General features: G+C 40.1%; 1 protein-coding gene across 1 annotated transcript in view; it reads right to left on the bottom strand.

Annotated features, from left to right (window-relative positions):
- The window catches only part of LOC139115476 (uncharacterized), a 36,361-nt gene that overhangs the window by 10,737 nt on the left and 1,241 nt on the right, over positions 1-24,383 (bottom strand). Inside the window, exons 2-3 of the mRNA XM_070677596.1 lie at positions 22,375-22,472; positions 18,952-19,122 (exon numbers count right to left, since the gene is read on the bottom strand). Coding sequence (XP_070533697.1) covers positions 18,952-19,122; positions 22,375-22,472 — 269 coding nt within the window. The remainder of the gene's footprint in view (positions 1-18,951; positions 19,123-22,374; positions 22,473-24,383) is intronic.

The following is a 24,383-nucleotide window of genomic DNA, read 5'->3' as shown; positions in this document are numbered from 1 at the left end:
TGATGAGGACCTCTACAGTTCATAATGGTAAGTTCTTTTGTTTATATAATGGATCTCAAGAACAGTACACCTCTGTGATTGGTCGGAAGTGGATGGTTAGTTGTGTATCAGTTCAAATTTTAGTATGTGTGAGCTCATTGGCTCAGCCATATTGTGATATTACAATCGAGGCACACTTCAAATCCATGGACTCTCTGAATACTTGAAAGAACATTGATCAATGTAAATGGTAGTGGAGGAGTTAATGTACCAACACACATATCAAAGATGGCAGTCAAAATCATCACATTTTTTATTTTGTACAATTTTTGATGACTCATACAAGACAAAACCACTGCATCAAATGCAGAAGTCACAGCATTTTGAGTTAATGTTATGACAGTGCACCCAAACTTACAACTCTACGATGGCATGAGTTTTGCACAAATACAAGCGCACTTCATTGAGTTCACAGAAAACATTATTTTTGTTTTTACAGTAAGTTTTTCTAATGATATTTAAAACTAGGTCTTCCATTTTTTTAGATTATTTCTGGACATACGCATACTTACAAACACTTTTGCATTTACAACTTATGCACACCGCACTGTGCATTCAAAATGAACACATTTTCAAATGGGAAGATTTATCAATGTTATTTTGATGTGCATGGGGAAGTTGCTTAACCACAGCAAGGTTATACTGAGAAACATTAAGACGATACAGAAGGCAATGAGAAGTTTATGAGCCTAAAGCCATTCTACACAACCTTTTTAAAACCATCTTGTCAAAACAATATGGAATCTGCAGGAGCAACCCCCAAGCTGGTACTAGTCATACACCAAAAATAACCATGACATCACACTAACGCCCATATAAGGCTACAAATGTTGCCATGGGCAACCATCAATGCTGACACCTTTCTTGAATTGCACTTTTCAATATCCTCCTAATTTGGTAAGGTACCAGACTGATGACTAACAAGGCCAAAGATCAGCTGGCCCTCTAGGAGACAACAATCACACCGGATCAAATACAAACAACCTATGAATGACACCAGCACACGACAGGCACGTGGGCTGGATACAATACTAAAGCCTTTTTACAACAGCATGTCTTGTTACGGACACTTAACAGATTGAGTGATCTGTAGGCATTTAATAGCACCTTAATTCATCACGTACAATGCTTCACCGTAAATTTTTCAATGTTTACACATCTACTGAACCCAATGGATCACCTGTTAGCAACTGTATTCACCTATTCAATGTCTCATGGGTGTAGTCAACACAGCAGACACAAACAGATAAATTTACAGAAGTGTACGTTTTCTCAGTCATTGATTGCCAGCAGAATGCAGGACAGGACATGTTATGGTCACGGTGATCACTAAACACGGTAAAATTCTCACGGTAGAAACTCAATAAATATAGATGTTTGGTCTAGCTGTTCTTTCAAGTGTGACTTGACCCCATGACACCTTAATCCAGGGTTTGTCATAATGTGATTAAAATTGGGAGAAGATAACCGAACCCTGTTACTGCTATTATTGAAAAAAAAAGCCAAACTGATAACTGTTAAGGAAATTGAATGTAAATGATTGGGAAGTCACTGCCTGTAGAAATTGCAGGCAGAAATGGTGTGTAGAGTAATTATTTTAACATTGTGTACTACATGCCCGTATGTTGGTTTCTGTGTTAAAATGTGCATCTGGGGGAAAAATTTGACAGTTAATACAGGTAATTAATTTCATCCTACATGACTCAGATCAATAATGAAAATTCCATCCTGAATACAAATCTGTGACTGAACTTTACATACCTGTAATTTATAACTTTTGAATGAATGCAGAAAGGACAACTTTTTTCACAAAACTTTTTGCTACGTTATGCAAAGCAAGATATCCTAATTGACATATTGCTGTCTGGGAAAAAATATGGAACTACTGCCTGAGTGGCCATGAACAAAGGGGGAACCTACAGACTGTGCTTGAGCACCGAAGTGTCACCACCCATTTGATATTGGGAAAGTTGCCAACACCGGTAAGCAGGCACTATGTGTTATGGGAAAACTGGCAGGAAAATAAATAAACCATAAAGAGAAGTACTAGGTGGAGATATCTCATTCAGTAAGACACACCTTATTGTACGACAATACTGTGTGTCTGACTGACTGACCGACTGTAAATAATCTGTCCTGAATACACTTAAAATCAAAACAATCATGACATTTCTTTTCTTTTATGGTCATCTATTTTCACACATGTTGTAATATGTTAGTTTTCAAGATTTTACTTGTCCATGTTTCTCTTTGAGTTAATAGTAGAATGCCACAATTTTTCATCTTTGCTTTTGAACGGCATGAAAAAAACTTCGCAAATCTTAGGATCGGTTATAAAAGCAAACTCCATGGTAAATTGTAATGTTGTCAGAGTTGTAGCAGGTTATGATCAGACTGCCTGCTTTGAATGACTCTCACACAAAAAGATACTGGCATGTGTTTACATATCTGGTATGATCAACACAAAGACCACACAGCTATCCATGAATTTAACCTAGGATTATTGAAAATTTTTTTGGTTAAATTCCTCTTTTAGAACAAAGAGAAAAGTCCCTGCAAAAGTCCTCACATTATTCAAAACAGCTGTCAATCATTCAGTGATGCACTGAGGCGTAAAATGCTCAAATACTTGCTGGGTGTATGAGAACAATTATGATGTAAACAAATCAAGTCTATGATATGATATATTGGTGTGCAAACAGTGAAAACTTAGCACAGTGACAGCATGAGTATTTACTTTTTCACACTTGAGCTGGAAGGAAGACTCCAAAATCTTATTTATTCTTATGATGGGTATAATAAATATAATTAAATAAATTTTTGTGACAAAACTTGGAGCTGAGATCAGTTAGTCAATATTGTCATAGAAAAAATGACAAATACATTCGAATTATATGGATAAATGTAATCTGCCAAGGAAAGCCACGTCCTTACACTTTCTACACATAAAGGTATGGTGAAACATACCATACAGTAGTTTTCTTGTCTGATTATCAGTTTGTCCTGAAAACAGCCTTCTGGTTTGTGCATGTTTTTCACACATGATATTACGCAACATCATGTGTACAAGGTTTTGGATACAGTCCCTGCACAGCAACATTTAGACCTTTCCAGTATTGAGTGTGAACAAGATATTTCTGGGTTGGTTTACCAAGAAATGCAGTACTGATGGGAGAGTTTCACTCAATGTTGCTTGTAAAGGTCATAATAGAGTTGAAGTGTGATTCCTCAAAGACTGACATGCTCCTGTTTTTATCATCATGGTTGACAGGTTGATGACAGGTCAATGAGGTGAGTATTTGAGATTACCAGAAATTGGACGGTTTACTGCTATCACTATAGCAGACATGGTGATACATGAGATTTCATGGGAGTTTTGACCCTAATGTGATGTTGTGAACACATAAAAAAGCTGCAATTTCTCAATAGCTCATTTGAGCAATAAGTTCATTGAATATAAATATAAGGCTTGTATATATGGTTTGAGCCCATTGCAATCCTCCCCTTCTCGGACACTAGTAGATTAAATTGCCAGGTAGAACTGAGATTGATACATTCAATAATTTGGTACATGTAGATGTACACTTCAAGCAAAATACCATCTTGCGGAAGATGCCCCATTGCTATTAAAATACCTGTAAATGCCAAATCAGTTGTCCATTTCTGAACTACTAAGTAATGAAATGTATGGCTGCGCTATGACAAGCAGCAGCCTGCATGCCGCACTGTTTAAACCCAAGTAGTGGTATTTGAGTGTTTTGCTACAATTATCCAATTAGTATCCTGTTTCTTTTAGTGGAATCTGGTAACACCATGTGCATTCCTCATGATAGCACATGCCAGTGCTAAGTATCAATGACATCTTTACTACACAGTGTTCCTGCACAGTATGTATGACTTTCAATCGAAACTGTCAGTGTTAGATGGAGGGTAAGGTTGGGTCAAAGGTCAGCAACATGTGTGATACTCCGTTAACTTCCACGGAATTTCATTAAAAGCAGGTTTCAAGGCACAGACTAGATGTACAAAAGTTTAAAAGTATCTGTGAAAGTAAACCATCTCTCTCTCTCTCTTTCTCTCTCAGCTTCAACAAACCACAATTGTGCTATGGCTAAACAGAGTGTGCTTTTTATGGTGAAAACTGTAAAAGTAATTACAGCCTTACAAAACAAGGACAAAGTGACAAAATTAATAGCTATTAATCTATCACTATAAGATGTTCTTTGTAGGAATTTACAATTGATGATTTCCATGGTAACAAGTACCATAGCAACCACATGGTGGTTACTCTGGCTGATGTGTCACCTAGTGACAGTTCAGCACAACCATAAGAATCAGACAAACTGTCCAGCTGATTTGCATTATATTAACAAGAAGGAAACTTATAATGTTGATACTAATATTAATCAGGCTGATATTTCTTGCTGGCAGTACTGGAAAGTGACAGAGAGTCTGTTGGTTTTTTATTTCTTCACTTTATTAATAAACATTGGTTTTAATTTCTAAGAACTGTGAGCAATTAGAACACAGCAACCTTGTAAAGTATTTAAATATCACTGCAAAAATTCCCAAACACAGGTCTAGATGCAGGAAATGGTTATTGACTCCAAGCTGAACTTGCCAAATAGTTCTTATTAATTTGCCATTATTGACAAGAACTGATAATTTTTGTACAGGTTGCGGCATACATATGTCAGAATGGTATTTCCTTGTTTACTAGCACAGACTTCCGAAAGTAGCCCGGAGTTGTGCATCTGCGATGGCATTTTATTGGAATCTGAACTGTTTAACCTTCGACAGAGAAGTCCAAGCTCTCTGACCCTTCAGACACTATGGCAAAGGAGCTATAACTGATAAAATCAATTTACTTTGTCGGAGTATTTTGCGACGTGCAGCTATGTATTTTAACACTGTAGTTGAACTTCATGAAACCTTGGTGGATCATTTCCAGTTTGCAGAAAAGGAGCTGTCATAGTGTGTGCAAAGGAGTAGTGATTTCATCGCACACGATATGACAGTTGCATATGTACACGTACAAATTCAGATTGGCAATACAAACATGGCCATTACATTACAACATTGTTATACAGACTGTCTGACATGTACTACATGTACATTTTAAGGGAATTGAACAGGAACTTGCAATTTTACTTGTACCATGATAGATGTAGATTTCCCCGTTTAGAACCACAGTACTGAACATTCTGTTCCAGATAACAGCCACATGTACTGTGCAATATCTCTCTCCCTCCATCAAACTGTTTCTCTGTATGTAAATTAAACAATGGCATTTCACCATACAATGTACTTCGGAATTGGTTGGGTTATCATTTATACCAGGTCAGCCTTTACCATAATGGTGACACACATATCAAAATTATTCTAGATATCAATTTTGGTAAGATTAATGGACAGTTGGGATGAAAAGGTGACTGCAGACCACAGAAATCTCTGAAGATATAGTTTTGATTGAATTTTTATCTGATGGCCTGCCTGATTACATGTACACCCCAAATACTATGGGCTACTAGTAGGCCTTGGTCATTTCTGATTATTTCAGTTGACAGAATGAAATAGTTAAGGTAGCATGTGCCTCGGGGACAGATACTCAGACTCAAAAACTTTTACAATTCTTTTCTGATCCCCCTATAGTCTTACCACTTATACAGTAATTAAACCTGTCCCTCTTTTTTATTTGTTGAGGATGAATCAAAACCTTGTCAAGATAGAAAGGGCAATTGGAGCTGACCAGGTTGATGGTCTGAAGGGGTGGGCGAAACAAAAAAGTGAGCTTTTTAACAAGGCTGTAAGTGTAAGTGAAGTTATATGAAAAGGAGGGAATAGAGTCAGACAAAAAAGATGAATGTCTGCCCCTGGTTGCACCTGTTGAACAATAGTGATTATCAACATGACAGAACATGTGATTGTCAGCATTAGAGGACAAATTCTGACAGAAAAGATAAACCTAGAATTACCAAGTTCTCATTGTTGAAGTACTTCATCTGGCAGAACACCAAAGTACATCAATATTCCTTCTTCTGAGATGCACTTAATCCTTCTATAGCTAATCCACTGATTAAATCTATTACTGTAATCTGCGGATACCACAAGTCAAACTGACTGACAATAGCAAACCACAAGCTGTAAAACCTATTGAAGACTGTGAACTTTGATCCACTACTAAGTGAAGAATGACACAGGTATTTCCGGAACAAGGAGGGGAAGTAGTTTGTTGGAACTAATCCTGAAGTCTTCTTTCTTTCCGTCAGACAAAAGTTTTTACAAACTGCAAATGATCAAGCGATGATTATTGAAAAAAGGATTAGAGACCGGCTGGAAAGTTTCTCATCAAAGTAGAATGGCTCACAACTGGGTTTGGATCAGAGTTACAGGATTGCTATGGTACAACTTCTGACAATGATAGCTACACACTACAATGGCTACTGCTGCTGAAGATTATACTTACATGTATAGTACCCTCTTCCCTCTAATCTGACCAGTCTGTTAGCACAGTGACATCACATTCAATGTCCAGAAAAATCTCACGCAGGCATTGAGAAGCTTTGTCAGACTGAATGTTTACAAAGATTTGGTCTAGAACTACGGAATACTGCCATATTTGAAATGCTAATATATAAATAATTGTGACACAGTGAACTCTGGAGCTTTTATGGAGTCTGTTCAGTACTATCATACTTGTACACAATGTCATACAAAGCTTCATCAACTACAATGACTCAATTTACCAAAACAGCAAACAAATTTGTTTTTATAACGTAGAATTATTCATGTAATATTGAACAACTCCATAATTTGAAGAGCCAGTTCACTACCCCCACTCACCATTGTATGATCCCACTGACCATGCCCTGCAACTGACTTTTCTGTGCCCATTGCTCCCTACCTATGCATCACAATCAGAATTTCCATCCCAAAATATCACATATTCTCAATCTTTTGAACCTCATACAATGCACTCACCAATACAATGTTGTTGAACACACAAAAACGTTTTGAGTGAGATAGGTCTGATTGATCTCTGTCTACCATTTTCAAGAGAAACTCACTGTCACTTGAAAATGCAAACAGTAATACTGTACTTGGTTTGTTTGAGTTTTAAAAGTATTATCTATGGTCGCTTAACTTGAAAAGCATTAGTGATCCCAAAGATACCATCTAGATTGAACTTTGAAGTCCCCTATTTGTTTTGTGTTGGTGGTTTCTTGGTCTAAACCACAGTATTACCGGTACAATAAAGACGGGAAGAGATAAATTGATCATTGTGTGCTATGAACACTTCTCTATGAGAACTCTAGGGACAGACAATTAGTAGTGGAGTGGTCACGATGTTGATATACAAATTTTTTATTCCTTGGCATAAAAAATTTTGATAAACATTGTTCAGCATAGGGAAGAGCATATAATCTTTTTTTCAAAATTCAATATCTTCTTTTTCAATTTCCAGTAATAAGAATATATTTGTCAATAATTCTCAAGCTCCATGCATTTTGGCTAGCCTCTATGTAAAACACACTGGTTTATCCCTTAGAAGCTGAAAAACTGAAGGACGTGACAGTTTGACACAAACTGTGTCCGTTTTACCGTGCCACCTGTTTGTTTCCGCTGGTTTTGTTATTGAAAACTGGCAGACAGCCAGACAACCTGATTATTGCACTGCTCTTTCCGTTTTCTCTCTTTTTTCAACAACAATGAAATCTGCTGGGAAGAGTTCAGCTTGATATAAAATGAAACAGATGGTCCCGATGACACAATATTGATGACATGGAAATCAACAACTGCAATAAACGTGTTCTGACTTGTTATTTTGGACGATGATTGTGTCCAAGTGAAACATCAGAAAGCAACATGACGACCAGAATTGAATAAAATACTTCCAGTTCCACATCCTCATTCCAAACAAAACATTGGGAACTATGGATACATACAAGGTGGAAAAAACTTTTTTATTTTTGGGGATTGTGGAAACAGAAAATTGGACAGTAATGAAAAAGAAATTTAAGGGCAACCTATTTGGGCAATATTACATTACAGTAGACGCAAATTTGCAGCAGGCATCCATCACAGAAAGTAAATGAAAGTAATTGTCCAGTACAAGGTTATTGAATCTGATGTTTGATGTTGCTGTCAAGACAATGTACATATAAACTAAGATTATCATAATTATTTTTACGCCATAATTTGCTTCTCTGTTAGCCTGGCAAAATATTTACTTGCAGTGCATGTAGGTGCAGGGGCAGAGATTAACAAATACATGATGTTTGCATGAACACTTATTTGTCACATGACCTTGCCCTGAGGAAACTACATTGTTTTCAGTTGAGGTGATGAAGAAATCAATACTGCAATGACTGGAAAGGGGTGGGGGTTGAGGAGGAGATGGGGGTTGAGACTGATGAGAAACCATTCCCTCTAGCTGCACCTTAACGTAATGACCCCACCCTCAGAGTAACATTTTTCCTCCGCAAACTTCCTTTGCAATAGAAAAAATAGCTCTGTGTCCATGAGGTTTGTATATTTGTTACTGTATTGTCTGGCATCAATTGTATCATTGTGTTATTTATTTCCTGTTTGGATTTCTGTATGGTTGTAAATCCAAGGAAATACTTCCGCTCTCAATACAATCCTTTGAAACCTGTGCTACCAGTTAGCTGTCATTTTATTTTGAAAACTCTGCATTGTATTCTGCTTTAATTTATGGAAAACATTGAAAACATTGACCACAATTGTGAATACCAAAGACAACTGTTTCAATGTTAACAAACTCTTTCCACACGGTGCTACTCTTATGGAAGAATAATAAACACATGGGATGCATTGTGAAGCATAAATATCTAAAAATTGAAGCAAGTCCTGACAAGTTCATTGCTAATTATTCTCTACACACAAACAAACAATTTCTCATTATAAATGGAAACACAATTGCTAGAAGTCTGCATCACATACACTGATTGGGACACATCAATACAATACATATAAGCGCAAATATTGTAATATGCTACACTACTTTGCTGTATCGTCATCAAAGAAAACATGGATTTCAGAATGAAATCATCATTGCTTCCTCTCTTTACGAGGATGATGAAATCATGTTTGGACATGCTGCCAATTTTTTTTTTTGTAGAACAGTAAGAGCCATTTCCTCAGATCCAAAAATAGATCTGTGTCAGGGCACAGCATGGAATAATCACCTCCATGCAGCGTGGTTGTGCAGATGTATTACTGCAATAGCACTGAAGAGCAACAATTTTGTAAATAAGACAAGTGCCTTATCAGGGGTTATTGTCTGTGCAGTGTTGGGGGGATGGAGGAGGGTTTGACAAGGACACAATGCATGTTCAGAGAATGCTATGGCTGAAATAAATGCAGAATTTTGCAACTTGGATTTTGCGAAAGCATTAAAACATCCAAAGATGCACCAGAAGATAGAAAGATAATTGCATGAAAGTTGAGATGCCACATTTAGATTGCAGACAAAGACTTACCACACATTGTTACTGTTACATACGGAATTATAACAGAGCTCTACTTCAAAGTACAATGGCTGAGCAACTTGTGATGCTGCAATGCAACAGCAATGTAGAGACACTCCTCATAGTACCTAATTTGTACAAACATTTCTGAGAACACTGTGTGGACTGCAGCAATGCAACAAGTATTTCCTAGTGAAAACAGATCATCTGATGATACAGCACATGAACAACTTAGCTAAGTTTACTGGGTTTCTTAATGGAGTTCACTTCAGTGTGTTTTCATGCAGTAACCCCAGAATGGGATGGCATACCAAATGTTACCATCATTGCCACTGTATTTACCAACATTTTCAAACCTTGCTTGAAAATACAGATCTATACAAATCAAGTAAAGTACACGTATCTTCTTTTCTGGCCAAATGTTTAATCTTTGACAATGTTTAAAAGGACAGGTCATTTATCGGCTTTTATCTAAAAGTAAACTGACCAACTTGATAAAGGTTTCCATGGAAAACAAAGGGCTAACACCATGTATATACCAAATATCAACATGGACTAATGTGAGAAACCGGGCTTGAGGACTGCCCCTTTAATAATCTGTTTGGTCAGCACAGAGATATGCACTTGTAAAGTAAAACAATTAGCATTAATTAATTGACAGATCAATCATAATAACTATGACAGGAGCTTCTTAATAAATAAGGCAAACAGACACCAGACTGTGATCAAATGATAAACTGGGCATTTCATAAACAGACATGTCAAGGTCATCTGAGGTAACCAATACCCAGTTCACACAGCCAAAGTTGCGCTGCTGCTTCACTGATGTAACTTTTATGTCAGTGTTATGAAAGCAATGTGAATGCTTGGTGTTGGCCTAGCATCAGATCAATTTTACCCAAAACAGGAGGGGGGTCTGGGGCTGACTGTAATATGCTAGTTGGCCCAGACTTTTGTGTGTGGATAAGTAACACTTGCCCTAGTTGCAGATATTTGCCAAGTAAGGTAGTCATGTTTACATGTACTAGAAGTTTTCAATCCAGTCCTTATTATCCATTTAATCGGAATAACATTTTACCTACACCAAGTTTTGCTCTGCAAACAAGAATACACATCTATTCATCTATCAAAAAATCACTCCATGACATGATATATTGAGAAGTGTGCTAAGCTAAGATCATTACAGAGACAGTTATATCCCTTTTCCTGCCGAGCGCCCCTGTCCGTTATCCTGCCAAGTCGGTCAAAACCGGCCCCCTTTACCGTGTCTACAGAAGATAGGCTCTCCTGCACGCTTTCCTGCCAGGCATTTGGCGGGAAAATACCGCATTTTCGGGGTACGATTACCGACCATATACGTGTTAGACTTCAAAAATTTTTGCATGCCCGTATAGAGGGGCAACCGCTGATGAGGTTGTGTCCAGAAAATGACGAGGTCACGGGCGTTGTTTGCCCCGGGGGACGTGCACTTTTATGCCCTTTTCTAGCTTACTTTCGCGGAAGTAAAGCTCGTTCGCCGGCACGCACGGCCACACCGGGGAAACGTCACCTCTCTCGTGGGTTAGTAGAAGACCCAGGGGTTAGTGCTATGGGTGCGGCAGCACCCTCAAACCTGTCCTGTTTCCCTGGGTTGTGTCACTTGGCCACGTACTTTGAACGACTTGGAAGAGTCGCACAGTGCAGTCTGCTTTGACGTAGTGTCAACGACATAGTTCCGCCATTGAAGGAAGGCGTGTACGTAGTTTGGCCAGTTCAGTGAACACTTAGCTCGTTAGTGTTACCGTTTCCTAACAGGTTAGTTGTGCAGTTGTTACTAAGGTGCAGTTTTGTACCACCTTAGCTCTGGACAGTGCAACTGCTCTATGCACTAACCCCAACGACAGATGGTTGGTACAACGTCTACGTCGCACGAGCACAGCCTCGTTGGGCTGTGCCCCTCCCACGTGATACAACGCACGTTCATCCATTACTATAGCGTCCTTACGGATCTGCCAAAAACGAAAGTGGGGGTAAAAACAAAACAAACGAAAATATGCGATCATAGATAGTATTTTATTCGGGAATAATTTACATTATGCCGAACAATAAATCTCGGAGTCTGTCTCGACGTCCGAGTGCATGGTCCGTGTTTCAAAAATTACAATCGGGGTGGCAGATCCGTGTTTCAAAAATTATAATAGGGGGAATTGTACAAAATAATCCGTCTAAACAAAACAAACGAAAATATGCGATCCATAGATAGTATTTTATTCGGGAATAATTTACATTATGCCGAATAATAAATCTCAGAGTCTGTCTCGACGTCCGAGTGCATGGTCCGTGTTACAAAGATTACAATCGGGGGATTGTACAAAATAACCCGTGTTTCAATTTACAATCAGCGGGATCGTAAAGCACAAACAAACGGCACAACCGTGCTCAAAATGTGATCATGGTCCGTGTTAAGAATACAGTCAAGCCACTGTTAGGCGAAGCTGTCCCCTGTCCGTTATTTACGTCGGGTTCTCTTGCTGATGGGTGTCGTCGGGGCTGTGTGAGTAGAGGTCTGCACGCCAATGCTCCTCTTACCTCGTAGCATCATGCGATGATGAAAAGCCGCAAAACACTCGCCCTCGTGAAGATGAACCCCGCACAGACTACATCCTTTGGACGTCTCAGACAGTCGTCCGCTCGCAGTGGTCTTACCCTCTCTGCTGCATACTTTACAGCATTTCTGCCGCCCCTCCAAACGGCTGACAACGTGCATCGGCTGATTTTGTGGATTGATGTACGAGGCACGAGAAACGGTGGCCTCGACCTCTCTCACACTGGGCTGCGATCGCCCACAATAACCGCCAATGAGTTGTTTCCCAACACGCAGATGAAACATCTTATGGGTCAGCTTACTATCAGGGTGTACATGCTTGAAGCATATATATGCATTTACCAGGGCAACATCAATCAGGTAACATGCCAGATATGTCCACCATCTGTGGTTCTTGCGCCCAGTGTGAAAGTACTTGCGCTTCTGGTTGGCTCGGTCGACGCCTCCCATGTACCGGCGATAATTATACAGCGACAGAGGCACTTGTCGCCGCTCGTCTCCCTCCCCACTGGCACGCACTCCAAGGGTGGATAGACCGTATTCAAGATCAGCACCTGAGCGTTACTATCCTGATAAGCAGTGATGTTAAGACGAGAGTCCGTTCTGGTCGTGGCTTTCATATCCCAACAAACAGAGGAAGGCGCTTCCTCTTACCCGGCGGAATTAATTGAGGGGGCATGGTGCGACGATTACGGCGGTTAAAACTCCCGACCATGTAGATCCCGGTCTCCATCAGCTCTCTAGCAGTAACGACCGTGCTAAACAGGCTATCACAGAATAGGCTGTGATTATATCCACAGAATGGCTGGACCAGCTCCATCGTAATTCTTTTCACCACACCTCGCTCCTGCCGTCTCCCATCAGTCCGATCCCGAAATTTCACACCTAGGTACGGTGCAAAGTTAGCGATGTATGCAGTGGTGGAGTCGCACAGCTGCCATATCTTGAAACCGTCTCGATCAGGCTTATGCGGTAATCTCTGCTTAAATTTAGAACGGCCCTTAAATCGCACCATGCCCTCGTCGATGGAGATCTCTCTACCCATCTTATAATTATTTACGCACCGGTCAACTATGGGCTCCATCCATGGATTGATTTTATACAGGGGATCCTCCTGACACCGACGTCGGCGGCGTGCCTCATCAGGATCACGACGTGGATCGTTCTCTGGGTCTGCCAGATGAAAGTATCGCATAAGCTGCTGAAAGCGACTGCGGGTAATCACAGTAGAAATACCCTGGTTTCTCAGAAAGGGATCGCTAGACCAATAATCCTCCACTGATGATTTACGGTCGACACCCATACAGACTAAGCCGCCAATGAACGCCTGCACCTCTCGGTAGTCAGCGTTACGCCAGTATTTATCTATTTTCCTAGCGATATATCGCTGGTGGAATTTGGCGTATTTATTAGTCTCGTCCTTGGCCAATCTGATCAGTGTAGCTGGAATAAACTTAAAAAAGTAATCGAGCTCACGGGAGTGGCTGGGCAAGGTGAAAGTCGGTCCTCTCTCATGGTCAAAATCGGTCTCCTCAAATATATTAGCATCGGTAGTCTCCGACATACGCCAGACAGGAGGGGTGTCGTCCTCCGCCAACACAGCAGCAACGTCATCATCGTCGTCAGAGCTTGCCTCACCTACATACTGCCTGTCATAAAAGTCATCGTCCTCTGCCGCATCCTCGTCAACCTCCGAGTCGGACTCAGCGGTGATATCACCGTCGTCTGGGCGTCTGGGCCTGAACTCGCCCGTAGCGGCATCAAGGATCATATCTGGCTCAAAATCAGGTGGGCTATCCTGATAACGAACCCTCCGCACTATCTTTTTCGGCGGGGACATCACAGCACACGAAACTATGGCAGGAGCGGGCTGGGCAGCCTCTGCTGATGACGAGGACTCAAGCTCTTTCGCACTGGGCACAGGAACCTCTCCTGACGCAGGATGAGGGCTCATAGTAGCAACAGGTGGTGTCTCTCCCGGAGCAGCCGGGGGGAGAACCAATGGCATCAGCCGTCTTGTTACTCACTGTCTCACTAGCAGCAGCAGACGTAGTCTGTGCAGGTGAAGTATCTCCCACAAGAGCAGATGTAGTCTCTGCAGGTGAAGTAGTCTCTCCCGGAGCAGCCGGGTGAGAACCACTGGCGACCGGTGACCCGTCATCATCCTCATCGGCAGAACGATCGCTCTTACGTTTACGCTTACCACTGGGTTTTTCAGCCGGAGATAGCTTCGCCTTACGGGAGCGTTTCTTGCCCGACTTCTTAGAACGTTTACTAGGGACATCACAACGATCGCTACCACTACCGCCCGGAGACTCTGCATCTTTGAGCTTCAGTCGTCTGCTCGCCTTCAGAAAACTTTTGCGGTCCGTCAAGCTCATGTCTGGAACAGTGTCGACAGACTAGCAGGTCCCTCCCTTTTAAAGCCACAGGGAAACAAAGCCCTGGACATGATTGGACGCAGGGGTGTTAATATATGCATCCACCTGTTATTATAATGGACCTACGGCAATCAGTCCACCAACCGGCGCTGACATTCCTACCCGTCATGTAAATTGCCTGTCCGCACCATTTGATATGCTAATAATACTCATTTGCGATGCAAATCCCTGAGCACTTAGCATAACATAGTCAATGTCATTAGCATCTCAACTTGACATTCCGTCCAGCTGGGTACGTGGCATGCGCACCTGCCACCCAAGGACGTTGGCCCAAGCCCATGTTTAGTACGGGTGGGAAACCCGTATCTTTAACCTCATGTCCCTTCTAAGTACGCCTGCGCAGGGCGTATTGTCATCCAAGTCGGTGACAAGCCAACCCGACAGATCGCCCATTAAGCAGTAATGGACTGGCCGTCTCGTTCTTGTACGGCAACGAACAGTGCTTCAGCGGCTTGTTTAGGTCATAACCGTCGCCTGCCGAGCGGCTTACCCAACTAAGGCGGTCAAAGATGAAGAATGCCAAAATTGTTAACGGCTGTCTCGGCCTCGTCCGTTGGGCAAACATGGCTCCTTCAAATAACGTGGCCAGCACGTCTACGTCACCAGCGGTGATGACGACCCGTCATTGACGCCCGAGTGCGTAAAACTCGGAATATACCGACAGGTACCTCTACCTGAGTCGGTCATACTACGGTATAAACCAAACACAGGTCTGCCAACTCCTGTTAGACTCGGCCGTTAGCCGAACTTCACAGGGACAACATAGGCGTAACAAGTCGGTGAACAACGGTTCACGCACCTAACCGCAGCCGCCAAGTCGGTGAACAATGGTATCAAATTTTGAGGCCATGTTCGTGAATGGCAAGGCTGAGGCGGTGTGTTTCGTTGCACGGCTTGAACGTCTAGAGCCAAGTGCAGCCGACAACGTCCGACATCTGAGTGGGTAGTCTTTTCGAGAAGGTAACAAGTCGGTTAAAAGCGGTGGTTACCCTTCACAAATGTCGCTCAAGTCCGTTCGGATCAGTTCCATGTCAGGGACTAATCAAGCCGAGTCCGTCAAATCCGTCCGCACTTCCCGTCAATCAGGACCAAGTCCGTGATTTTCGTCTCGCACCATTGGCAAAAAATTGCACCGCCAGCTGAGGCGGTCTTAGGCGGTTGCCTTACAGAAAGCCGAGTCCGTCAAATCCGTCCGCACTTCCCGTCAATCAGGACCAAGTCCGTGATTTTCGTCTCGCACCATTGGCAAAAAATTGCACCGCCAGCTGAGGCGGTCTTAGGCGGTTGCCTTACAGAAAGCCGAGTCCGTCAAATCCGTCCGCACTTCCCGTCAATCAGGACCAAGTCCGTGATTTTCGTCTCGCACCATTGGCAAAAAATTGCACCGCCAGCTGAGGCGGTCTTAGATGGTTGCCTTACAGATTAGCGTTGCCGAGACGGTCAATTTCGGCCGCAATCTATGTAGTGCCTCAGAGCCAAGTTAACCCAAACTCCGCTAGAATACGTCAACGTGCTAACCTGCCAAGTACGCTACTCGTCCCCCCCAAAAAACCAGTCCCCCACCGGGTGTGGGGGACTGGCTGGGTAGCTTCCGCACCTTTCCCTGTCATTGGACTCTCTGTGAACCCATTTCGAGAGCAAACGCCGTTCCTCGCCCAAAACCTGTCCTCGAACGACCCCTAGCGCGAGCAAGGGTTTGCTACACGTAGTTCCGTCGACTAGGCAGGAAAGGGGGTACCAAAAAGTAGCCCGATTTCCACCGCCTTGGCAGGATAACGGCCGTGGCTGCTCAGATTCTAGCTACACCGAATTTCAAGCGGATTTTCACCGACTTGGCAGGAAAAGGGATATACCTATTACACAGATTGTGTAGCTATGCAGTCTAATAGAGACAAATCCTGTCCTTCAAACTTTAAAAATTTTACTTTGAAAGCATTCTATCACACAAACTTTCAAATAGGAACAAACATTTCAGTGATATATTTTAATACTATACAGTCTGTACAGATGCACAGAACTTTGCAAACTTTACAAATATTCAATCATACTGTTTCTGTCCTTCTGTACTATGAAATATAAAATTTTTACTTGTAAGATTTGCTCTTGTATAATTCTTGACACTCAGTAATTAATTTGCATGACAGAAATTAGTTTGAAATTGTGAACTGTTCTGTTAGATGAAACATGTTCAAGTGGAAAAAATACATGCATATAACTGAATTTTAGAGCCTGGTGCTCAGTAAATCAGTAAGATTTCTGAATTCTTTGTGTAAAAGGAAGGAATTTCTTCAAACTTCTTTGAGTCAGCTTCATATGAGTAGATGTAAATTTTAATGAGTGGTACATCAAACTGACTCAGATGCCCCTGCAGATGCCTGAATTTCCAGTCACAATATTTCATGTGTCTGCCCAATGAACAATAACTGTTACTTTTATTGATGTTTATAACACGTTTACCAGGTTACACTTAGCAACTTGCCAATCTTTTCAGCTCTGTTGCACCTTTTGTCTTCAATTGTGAACACAGATATTTTCTGCAATGGTGTACCTGACCCAGACACCCCACACTACAACTAGTACAAGGACACACAGAAACAACAACACCTTGCCATACTTCTATCCAAATCTTGTCATTATTTCAATCCCTTTATATTCTAAAATATTCTAATACTGACCCTGGCCATGAAAATCACCGTTCTCTGTAAACTATCCACCAGCCAGTGATGGTATGAGGTTCAAAAGTTTCAACACTAAACACTGCTGCCAACTGCAACCTCAGTCAATGAGATGTAAAGCTCTATAGTATATCATGTTCACACAGACAAAGTTGTGCTGCCTCTACACTGATAATTTTTACGTCATTGTTATGAGCAATCTGAACTTATAGAGTTATGATGGTGTATATTTTCATGGTGATTATGTCTGAACAGAAACTAAATTTAGGCCATTGGCCCTAATTTGGCCCTGGCCAATTTTGCCTGTGTTAACGAAGTCATTGGCAAATGTATAAATATTTTGCTGTCCCCTTGAATTTAATGTTTCAATGTTGGAAGATTTCCAAACTCTTTCAATCACTGGGGGAAGTTCTCGAGAATATACTCAAATAAGTGAGAGTTAATGTTTTACAAAGCGGTGCAGCATAAAACCTCTGATAAATCATGATATCACATGTAAGACATCAATAAGGGCAGCTGAAGGTTAAATTGACAATATGTGTGACACACTATGCAACGATGGACTGCAATGCATTGATGAAAGGAAATATCTGAAGTAGCAAATGTTTCCAAAACAAGTAAGATTGTATTCACACCTAATTTGATAACAGTATTTTTCTGTGTTTGTGAGGTCAGAGAAATAAACCAAAGGCTATGACAAGCACAAAGGTCTTCAAAGGCCTTCCTTTCCATGCCAGGCCTTGGGCAATCTCCAGTGGGACAACAAGCACATTGACAGGAATGACATGTATACAATGTGCCAGTCAACTAAACTTAACAGTTTGCGCCATAATGCAGTCATGGTCTGTTTGAGAGTTGAACTTGATAAGTTCTCAATTACACTTTATTACTATAACAGTATCTAAACATTTCTATACGTAAGTTCAACTGAAACTTGTTTCAACAATAAGGCATAAAGCAATCAAATAATATTTTTTCATCAGGATGACATGATATTGTGATACCACCTACTCACATTTAACTTTTAAAATGATGAATTACACATATACTCCTGTTCTAGCTGATTTACAAACCTTAATGACATATTTTTTTGTTCATCAAAGTGTGCTGTGTGGCAACCGATTGTAAATATGCAGACAGATCATGTCCAACGTTGCTGAACTTAGGACAGATCAAGCTGAATGTTGATGTATTTTGCAATTCAATGATGACACAGAAAACTCACATTTGTAAACATTTATCCATATGGTGGAGAGATGAGACATCAATGGTGCACAACGTCATGACTTTACAGGAACCCTTTCCCACTCTGTTATTTCAGCATCGTAATCGAAAAACAAATCAAACAGAAAAAACAGACTGAAAGGGACAAAGTCGGCCATTTTTCATTAATTTCGTTTGATACAAGACACTCTTTATATTGTTTGACATGTTGAAAGATACTTAATGAATGGGTGACCATGCATATATTCGACCCAGGTTTTCGACAAATTAAATGAAACCAGCACGAGAAAGAATTAATGGTCATGACCATTTATTCTTTCCCGCGTTGGTTTCATGTATCGTGTCTAAAACCGGGGTCGAATATATGCATGGTCACCCATTCATGCAGTATCTTTCAACATGTTAAGCAATATAAGTAGTATCTCGTATCAAACAAAATCCATGAAAAATGGCCGACTTTGTCCCTTTTGACATTACAATACTTTCACACATCTTACCTTCTTTGCAATATCTGCGTTGATAACTTTCAGCTGACTGTCAAGAACTTTCCGGTTTTCTATTGCTTCTTCTTTAGCAGTTCTGACACTTCTAAGCTGACTCTGTAAGTTATCTCCCTCTGCCCCGTCATCTGTCACCACCTCTGTCTGCGGACGTTGTTTGAGAGATTTCTGGAGAGCCGTAGTCAAGGGAAAGTCTAGTGTTGTATTGGGGTCATGGGAGCGGGAGATGGGTAAAGATAGGTTTTTTGTCAAAGATTGCCTGTCACCTATATGTCTATTATTACACAACTAGAAATCAAACCATAGAATGTCACAATCCCTCCACACACGGACTGTGGTTGTGTGCTTGGCCAAACGGGACATTAACAAATCACTCAATGCAAGACTTGTGCAAGAAAGTCAATAAGACATGCTACAACTGAGTATTGACTAACATACTGTGAATCCCTTTGTGGCTTGTACCTGGTGTACAGCACATCATTTAAATCAAGATCAACATGATCCATATCGCTGAATCAAAATCACTGGAAAGATACATGTACTGCTTTTGCACAGTAATGCATTATTTTCAGATTTGTTCTTTACAAACTTTACTGAGTTGTGATACTTTGATTGTTGGTCTTATGCTGCAATGGTGTCAGAATATATGGGCCTTCTGGTCCATTCTGCAAATTTCCACTTGGAGAACGCACAACACACTTCTCAACAAACTGTGTCACATATATCATGTTAATAAATGCATGTAAAATGGTGTAAGGTCTCATTTTGTTTGTTTTTCATTGACATATTAATTCAAAGTGTTCGCAATTTTACTATGCAGGTCATTTTCACATAGGTTATTAAGAGCCACTGTAAAGCTCCCACTTGCAATAAATCAATACATAAAAGTAAGAGATTACATTGAGACATGACTAACATATACATGTAAGTCTACACGCAGGGTGAATTTTCACAGGGGAAAGCTGTGAATAATTATTTACCATGTCCAATTTATAAATTTGAGGTTAAATCAGTCTTGATCAATACACATCTCAGTTACTGAAACAATTTATGTTACTAATTTTTTTTTGCTTTTCAGGGCATGACAATGGGAAAATACAATACTTGATGCACATTAACAGGGCCTGAAAAATTTAATTTTTATCCACTTGTCCCCGGACAAGTAGCCTCTATTTTTCTACTTGTCCGTAGCAGAAACTCACTTGCCCTGAAAATTTTCCAAAAAAATGATTCTGCTCTTACCCAGATTGTGGGACCTCTCCTACCATGGTTTGTGACAAATTGGTGGTATTTACAGTTTATAATTGTAAAAGAAGTACATTACCATAATGAAAATTATTTAATATGCTTTCGTCTTTTATGGGAATTCTTTCCAGTTACCGCATTAAGATGTGTTTAACAGAAATAAATACTAGTAAGATGTTTCATCACATTTATGACTACAAAAGTAGAAGTGATTGAAGACAATAGTCTAATAATGCAGACATTTAACATGGTTTTTTTCACTACTGCTGTAAAGATCACTTCATTTTTATAATTGCCCAAATGACTGATACTTTTTCATTGAAATCGCAAAAAAAAAAATAGGTTGAAAACACTAAATATCTGAGAGAAACTCGTTTCTCTTCATAATAGCAATAGCAACTTGCCATAACACGGCTTTGACAAGCTAGGTGGCTTTTGTTAAGGTCCGCTACAATCAAGATAAGGGGTCTTAACCATATAAGGAATTCAGCATGGTGACCAACACAAGCTTGCTGCGTACGATCGAAGAGTGGCATGAGACTCCCTCTGGAGAAATTTCTGACTGCAAAATACTACTTTGAAAGACAGGGATATAGTGCTTCATCAAAATTTTGGAGTTACTGATATTTTTAGGTAAAGTTGTGAGCTTCTATCACACCACATAGTGCCATTGAACTTTGATGCTCCGTGCAGTGTGAGTGTGGCTAGAAATTTCATTCTCCGTACACACTGTGTACTGTACTGTAGCTAGCAGGTTAGTTGGGTAGAGAAACCGTGGTTGTCAATAAAGTTTGCTTTACTGTTTCACTGTCCTAATTGTTAGGTGAAAAGTTAGTTGTTCTATTTAAAATGATCTAGGCTTCCGCTTCAAACATCACTGTCTGGTTATTATCTCGTTACATTTTACATGTAAAATGAGTGGAGAAGTACGTGGGGCCCGGCATTTGCCCCAGGGTCCAGTGGCTAGTGGACGCAAATCGACTTGCTTATACCATGAATCGCAAACTGTAACAGAGTAACTGATTTTTCTTTAGTGTTTCGGTTGAGATGAAAAAATAAGCCCTGATTTGAGTGCGTTCCAGTGACCCATGTCTGGTACTTTTGGGGGACATTGTTTCTAATTTGCGTCAAAAGACGAAAGAACGCACTCTTGGCAAAACACTGAGTTGACTCTGAACTTTCTGCCCGCGGGCAAGTGAGGGCTAGTTTTGCGCTAGTCCGTATTAGAAATCAGTCTGTCCCGGGCATCGGGCAAGCGTAATTTTCAGGCCCTGATTAACTTTCGTATAGCTTGTGAACTCTGTTGAGGGTCCTTACATTAGTTATTGAAAACACACTTCACCCTGGACATTGAGACCAGCGTCAAAATCAAGGAACCTAGAACAATGTGAAATTGTAAAATATTTATTATCCCTCCTGAATAAAATTTTGCAAGCACCAAGTAAGATTTTCTGTGATGTACTGCCAGGTCAAGTTCAAAATTCATGTTAAGTATGATCAGGTTTACACTAATGCAACTTCCTGTTTTTGAAAGCCTTGTCATGCAAAGTTGGTAAAATTCACCATGAGCCAAATATGCTTGTGACTTATGCTATACTGTATTTGGTACCGTCAATCGATATCAACATTTGATGGAGATCTTCTGTTAACTCTGTCAAACCCATTATCTGTTATGTATAGAATGATTGTAACCAAGCTGACCCAACAGCAACTACTCAACCTGGCAGGAAAGGTGTAAGGACAGCGGCAATTATATCTTGCCTTTGGGACATACAGTTGGCACATGCATTTGGGTCATTCACCTCTTACTGATATATCTTGAGTATACATACATTTTAACGGTAATGACATCATATTCTGATTGCCATCAAACCATTATAGATTAACTTAGTTTACTATTTCAGGTTGCTCCATAAGGGCATGATTTTGAGGGCTGGGCCACCCTTCTGGTTTACCAGTGTCATCATATGTTAACAACAATACAAAATATGTTTTTGCACAACAAAAGAACATGCAAACCATGCATTGTTATGCAAATCAGCCACCGCTCAGTTTTGAGCAAAACTGTGGAAAACACTGTATTTTATATCATTTTGATAAAGTTAACATAGCCTCTCCAGGAATCAAACACTGTTGATATCATATCAACAACCTTGAACTTGATATAAAGGATACCAACTCCTCCTCTTTATGTCTAATCTGCGACATAACACCTTCCACATCTTCTTCCAGCTTCTTCCGGTTTGGGAGTTTCACCTTCCGTTTATTGAACTCTGCAATACACGTAATAATACAAATTTTTTATTTCAAGATGTCAAAAGTGCTGACCATGGAAGTGACAATGTAGTGTAGCTAGTTGAACTGAACAGTTACACTTGAGGGATTGGAAAATTCTTGACTTCCCCTAAAAATGTCTGGCTGACATGAGTGAAGGGAATTTGAATGTTAATATATTGTGTATTGGACATGAAAGATTTTAACCTGAAAGAATAACATTTGAAGTCTGCAAAGATTTAGGATCTGTGTTAGAAGATGAACATCTGTCCTAGCCAACATCAAGCAAATTAAGAATGATACGTAAAATGCTATATGCACAGAGCAAACTGGAGATAGATTACTATAATATTCATAGACTGTGATTGACAAGGTAGGAAAATGTCATTTTGTCAAAGTTACTTCAAGGGTAAAGGAAAATTTACATGTAACTTTACTATAACTAGTATCAATCATATCATACTGGCATACATGTAACAGCCATATACAAAGTATTGAAAAGCTTCTTTCAATATTGCTTCAAATGTTTGCAGAAAATTTTGCCTAGCTTGTATATGATGTAAATTAGCATGTCAAGAGTCTTCTGAGGCATGGCATTTCCCACTGTTATTAATTTATAGATCACGATTAGTTTTGGACAACTATAGAAGCCACTAATCTATTTGTCATGACCAACAGTGTAACCATGCTCCACTGGCCAGATAAACTTAGAATTAGGGTGTTTCACACTAAACAGTGTACAAAAACTCAGCCTTTTGAAATCTAAGATGACTAAATCAACAACATTATATTTATCCTTGAAAGCATATTACATTTTCACATTTAGTTTCCTCCTCCCGCTCTATTGTGATTGTGACTGCAGTGAAGTCAGCATGCCCTCCATTTGACCTTCACCTGTACTGATGATAGGGTCACATTCAAACAGCTTGGAATCATCATGTCTGGTAATATTTATTTAATCAGGTGGATGATGAAAACCACAAGACACACTTCTTGAGAATTTCAACCTATTCTAAGATGCTGTAAGTGTAACTAGTTATCACTGATTATTGCATTGAATTATGTTTTTATGTAAATTACACTAACTGTGAGGGTTTAAAACACCATAATGAGAATTGACACTGGCCATGGTGTGCCTTCAAGTACTCAACACTTCTGAACACTGTGCATGCTGTGAGTCAAGTTCAGAATTACACAAATATCTTTGAGTTACCAAGTGAATGAAATAGGAAAATAGTAATACATATGATTTCTCTGTATGTCCGTGTTGCATGACCACTGCTATGCTGCATGATGCAATGATTTGTGTTGTGTTGTGTTGTGATACTTGATACTGGGCAGAGGTTCAACCAGACAGTGCTGAAACCACACTAAAATCAAGGTATCATGTGTCACCAACTCAACGATTACCCCAAGAAGAATTTGTTCATGATGGTGGAGTTGCCTCAAATACTACATTCTATAGAAATGGTCAAAAATTCTGAAAGTTTCCTAGGTCCTACAGAATTCATCAGAATGGTGTTTGATGACAATTTAAAATATATTCGCATAATTTACCAACCATGTGAATGTTTGTAAATTTTCCATGAAAACAGAAAGGCAAGATAGCAAAGCACTGGTGGGACGGAGTAAATATCCATCCACTGTTATTTTGATTGTAAAGTCATTAAACACTTATTTCTCTCACAATATGCTAATCTGCTTGATAGCTTGGCTGGCAACAAACCAATCTATATTAAACGGTATCCTGTCTATTTTGTATTACATGCAGCACGATAAAATCAGAAAATTAGTATTTTCCTTACTTTTTCCTTCACAAATCATGAATAATTTGAAAAGGAAAATTACTAATTAGGTCACATGAAAATATTAACAAATGAAAAATTTCACCCCAGTTCGAATTGCAAACA

Source organism: Ptychodera flava, chromosome 17, assembly GCF_041260155.1.
Source record: "Ptychodera flava strain L36383 chromosome 17, AS_Pfla_20210202, whole genome shotgun sequence".
NCBI classification, from domain to species: domain Eukaryota; kingdom Metazoa; phylum Hemichordata; class Enteropneusta; family Ptychoderidae; genus Ptychodera; species Ptychodera flava.
Note: the sequence above shows the minus strand (reverse complement) of the source record. Positions and strands in the feature narration are given on the sequence as shown.